This window comes from Lolium rigidum, unplaced genomic scaffold (assembly GCF_022539505.1).
Source record: "Lolium rigidum isolate FL_2022 unplaced genomic scaffold, APGP_CSIRO_Lrig_0.1 contig_67434_1, whole genome shotgun sequence".
NCBI lineage: Eukaryota > Viridiplantae > Streptophyta > Magnoliopsida > Poales > Poaceae > Lolium > Lolium rigidum.
Window position 1 is genome coordinate 31663 of NW_025901326.1, and position 4242 is coordinate 35904.

Consider the following 4242-nt stretch of genomic DNA (forward strand, 5'->3'; position numbering starts at 1 on the left):
TCACGGCGGCAGGAAGGAATGTCGGCGGTCATGGTGCGGAGGCCAGCGCACAGGTTCTCTCGGGCACGGTAAGAGGAGCGGCGCCGGCTGCGCCAGGAACGTCGGGTACCGCTGCCCCGGCATCACCACCGTCAGGTCCGGCGCGGCCACCACGACCTCCATCTGCAAACGAAAGAAAAAGATTGATTCAGGTGATGGCAGGTCATGGTCCTTTTTTCATTTCTCCTGAAACAGCAGCGCGCCCGTACGTACGCACGCAGGCATGGCACTGCAGACACGAGCGCGACACGACGTGCGCGCGCCCTTGTCGCTGCTGACACGCTGCACGTGAGCTGAACGCACGGAGGCGGCATTCATTCTGCGAGCGAGCAAGCTAGGATCTTGAATTACTGCAGTAATTATTACCTTGGGCGGAGGTGCGAGCTTGTCCGGCGAGCCGTGGTCGCGCGGCCGGTGCCGGTCGGAGTGGGACGGGTCCTGGGCGTGCCCGTCGTCGCCGGCAGCGTCGCGGGACGCCCGGGCGGCGGCCCAGCCGGGCTTGATGAGGTGCTCGAAGATGGCCATGAGGAGGAACATGGCGATGAGGATGGCGGTGGCGGCGAAGCCGAAGGAGATGGCGCTGGCGTTCATGGAGGACGAGGAGGCAGCGCCGTCGTCCCGCGCGTCGCCGCCCACCGGCTCCGACGGGGTGGCGGCGGCCCCCATCCACGACCGCTGCCCCACGAAGCCGCTCATTGCCGGATGGCCACCTAGCCGCTCGATCGCTCGCGCCGTTCTTCTCAAGATTGGTTCTTCAGCTATGCTGCTCAGGGGAAAGAAACGCAGGCACCAAATGCGGGTGAGTTCATCGTTATCTGCTGAGCGTCTCCATGTGCATGTGACGCTACTGAAAACGTATCACGGTTTACATGTGAACAGGTAGAAAAATATATGGAAAATGGCAAAAATGCAGCACGCCTGGCACCTTCCACTCTATTTGTTCTTTTCTTAAGCAAAGATGGCTGGATACGCATTCTGCTTTGGCAATCTGAAACGGTTTTGGCTGTTTGTATAGGCATTGTTTTTTTCTTAAGCAACTATATAATGTCATCACATCACTTGTGCAGTATGCATTGTTTCTGTTACTTGTTCCGGGAGGAAGATCACTCCAGAACCACACTATTACTACTGGAATAGATGAAAATGCAGATTGAACAACTTTCACAATAGCAAAATTTCAGCTTCCCCTGTTCTGCTTCTGTCTCTCATCAACAATAAAGCTGAAAAGCACGCAGAAAGGGGAAGAGCAGGGAAGCAGAAGGACTGATGCTGATGACTGAAACCCAGGTAGCAAGTACTCATTCTTGAACCTAGCGAGAGAGTCAGGAACACCCGATTGCAGGGAAAAGAAGCTCACCTTTCGTACTATACCACTTCCCTGCAGCAGCGACGAAGAGGAAGCATCAACTTCAGGTCTGCTTGCGCCCCATCTAGCCCTCGAGCCAAGCTGACATTTTCCCAATTGCGAAGAAACCCTACAAGGCGAGCGAATAGCTTGGCTGTCTCTACTTAAAGAGGGGATCGGGGATCTCGCTCGGGCAATGGCGCTGGTGGGGTGGCGTTGGGGAGGAGTGGTCAAGAGGGGAGGTACAAAAGGCAAAGGTGGAAGAACAAAAAGAGCGTGGGTTTGGCTAGGGCTGCCCACCTTCTCTACAGAGGAAATTGTTTCAACAGGCTGATGATGATAATAATCACAGAATCATGCTTGGACACCTCAAAAACAGTGGCCGCTGCTCATCCCCATGCACATCACCACATGGCCTCTACGACCAGGGTTGTAGATTTGTAGCAGTTGCAGTGGAGAGGAGGAAATGATTCAAAAGGGAGCCAAGGAAAAGGCAAAGCTAGCTAAAGAAAAGGGGCGCATGAAAAGAATAGATCGGAGGCCGGTGTGGCAGGATCCCCAATCAGATATACTGAAAGTCAGTGTCAATAATGGGCGCGTGTCAGGCGGCTCAGGTAAATTGGCAGCACGCTGCCCCTACTGAATCGCGCCCATTTCTACTGCATGTGAATGGTGATGTGACGTGACATCAGTAATCCACATGTGTTGTTGTTGTGATTTTACACGTACACGGAGGAAATTGCACCATCGGCTACCTTCACTACAATCTTTTGTAAGAACATCTCGGCGCGCAAAAAATCACCATTTTACCGCGTGTTGAAGCGAATCGTGGCTCCAAGATATGCGCTAAAATCGCGTGCTGCAAACATTTTTGCGCGTGAGGGCATTTTGCATAATCGCGCGCTTCAAACATGGCTCCTCCCCTCCAGCGCGTGGCAAAAGGCACAGCCGACGCGTGCACCCAACGACCTCTGAAATTTCACCTCGCGCACCCATCTCCATTTCTGCCTCCACTCCGCCGCCCCTATTTCGCGCCGGTTCCGTCGTCGCCTTGCTCGTCGTGGTAGATCACCGTATGCCGGTACTCCACAAGTTTTTTTTGTGGTATCCCGTACTGATCTCCCGCGGCGACGCCGGTACTGATCTACCGCGGCGGAGCGGTTGGTCGCCTATTGGGATACGGTAGTTACTTTTGCCGTTGACTGAGCTAATAGTGTATTAGTGAATAAGTGGTGGAATATATGCAACAAATTAGACGTAGAAATGACGGAAACTGCAAAATAGTTGCATACGTGACGATCCTTGCAAGAACTTGTAGCGAAGGTGGCGGATAGTGCAATTTTCCCCACTTACATGCATGTACTCCCTCAGACAAGTTTTTAGTTACATTTAAATTTAAATAAATTTCAGACAAGTTTCATAGAATAGAGGGAGTAGCAAAGATGAGGGGAACGGGAAACGGCACATATCTTTGCTTGAGAGGGAAAACGGAAAACCCAAGGAAGCATTTGTGTTTGTTGCTATGGGGAAGCAAGAGATGCCTCTGGTAGGATGGGCGGATGCGGAGGACGACGGTCGACAGGGAGGCATGGCCTTTTGAGGCTCCAAGGCATCCCGGGGTCCTACCGCGAGTCTGCAACCACATGACCATTGCACACTCAGTTGTACAGGCTGCTTGCCCTCCATCTGAATTTCTAATGTAAACATCAACTTGTGTATCTACAGACACAACACACAAGTACACTGCCTGCTCTAATTATCGTCACAACTGTGTCTGCGAAAACACAATGTCTAATTATCAGTGGAGCAGTTTAAGCAACTCTACACGGTGCATCGCCACTGGCATGCATATATATATTCCAGCATGGCGCATGAGTGAGCATGCATGGGTACGATGCAAGATAGGCTGTCCCTTGTGCGCGGGACGGAGGGACATGACATGAGAGCTGAAGAACTCGTCCCAACATGTCATTCAACTATGTCTCGCGAAGTAATTGTTTGGTACCCCAGGCCCCAACTCCTAACCAAACGTTGAACTGAATTTTGGATATATATGTGGTGAACCCCAAGCCAGAATATTTAAAAAAATGAATGAGAATCTAGCTAGCCATTTTTTGATATGTTTTCTCCTGAGCACGTACGAGCCGTCAAGTCCTGGTCTTCATTCTTCAGTTTCCAAGGCCGAGACTGTGCAGTAAGATATATTCTCGGAGCCCATGCTCCCATGCGTTCAGGGCGAGCCAAGAATATCGCCTAGGATCCTCTTAGCAGGCGGGCAGGGGATCCGCACAAAAAGCTGCGTCGATTACCAGTGGACTCGCCAAATCTGGTGTCTTCTTCAGCTTTTCAGCATGCATGCTAGTTTGCGGCGATCGACGATCGTATCGCGGTAATCATCGGTATATGTGCAATGACTGCGTTATGTCTGCAGGCAAAGCGAGTACGTACCAACAGCTAGCCGTAGCCCGTAGAGAACCTTATATTAGCCAATCCCTTTAGACCAGATATAACTTAATTTTTTCTCTCATAAAACTATATTCTCTCTTGAAGGTTATCTACTGCGGTACATATCTATGCTTCCTTTAAGGTCTTCTCTTCAACGTATGGAGAATAAAGATACATTGAAAACACGGTGAAGGATTATATTATCGAACATGCGTGGAGTATAGTCTTCGGATTGGGCCATCTTCACCTTAGGAGTAGATGTGATGTTTTCATGCATTGAGTCCTTTTTATTATTTTTGAGCCTTCCGTTAGTGTGCGGTTGTGTGCATCTTAGTTATGCAGAGACTAGCAGAGACCAGTGTACAGGGCCGGTTCTGGCCCTAGGCGCCCATGGACAGCGCCCATGGGCCACC

The 4242-nt window shown here is 51.1% G+C and overlaps 1 protein-coding gene across 1 annotated transcript; it reads right to left on the reverse strand.

The window, feature by feature from the left end:
- Positions 1-735, reverse strand: LOC124682080. Its single transcript, XM_047216847.1, has 2 exons — positions 406-735; positions 1-162 (listed from the first exon to the last, which is right to left on the reverse strand). The coding sequence occupies exons 1-2, from the start codon at positions 733-735 to the stop codon at positions 1-3; spliced, it is 492 nt and encodes a 163-aa protein (XP_047072803.1).
- Between the last annotated feature and the right edge of the window lie 3507 nt (positions 736-4242).

Coding starts and splice junctions, on each gene's coding strand:
- LOC124682080 (XM_047216847.1), bottom strand. CDS start 735: ATGAGCGGCTTCGTGGGGCAGCGGTCGTGGATGGGGGCCGCCGCCACC. Junction 163..405: donor AGCTCGCACCTCCGCCCAAG/GTAATAATTACT, acceptor TTTCGTTTGCAG/ATGGAGGTCGTGGTGGCCGC.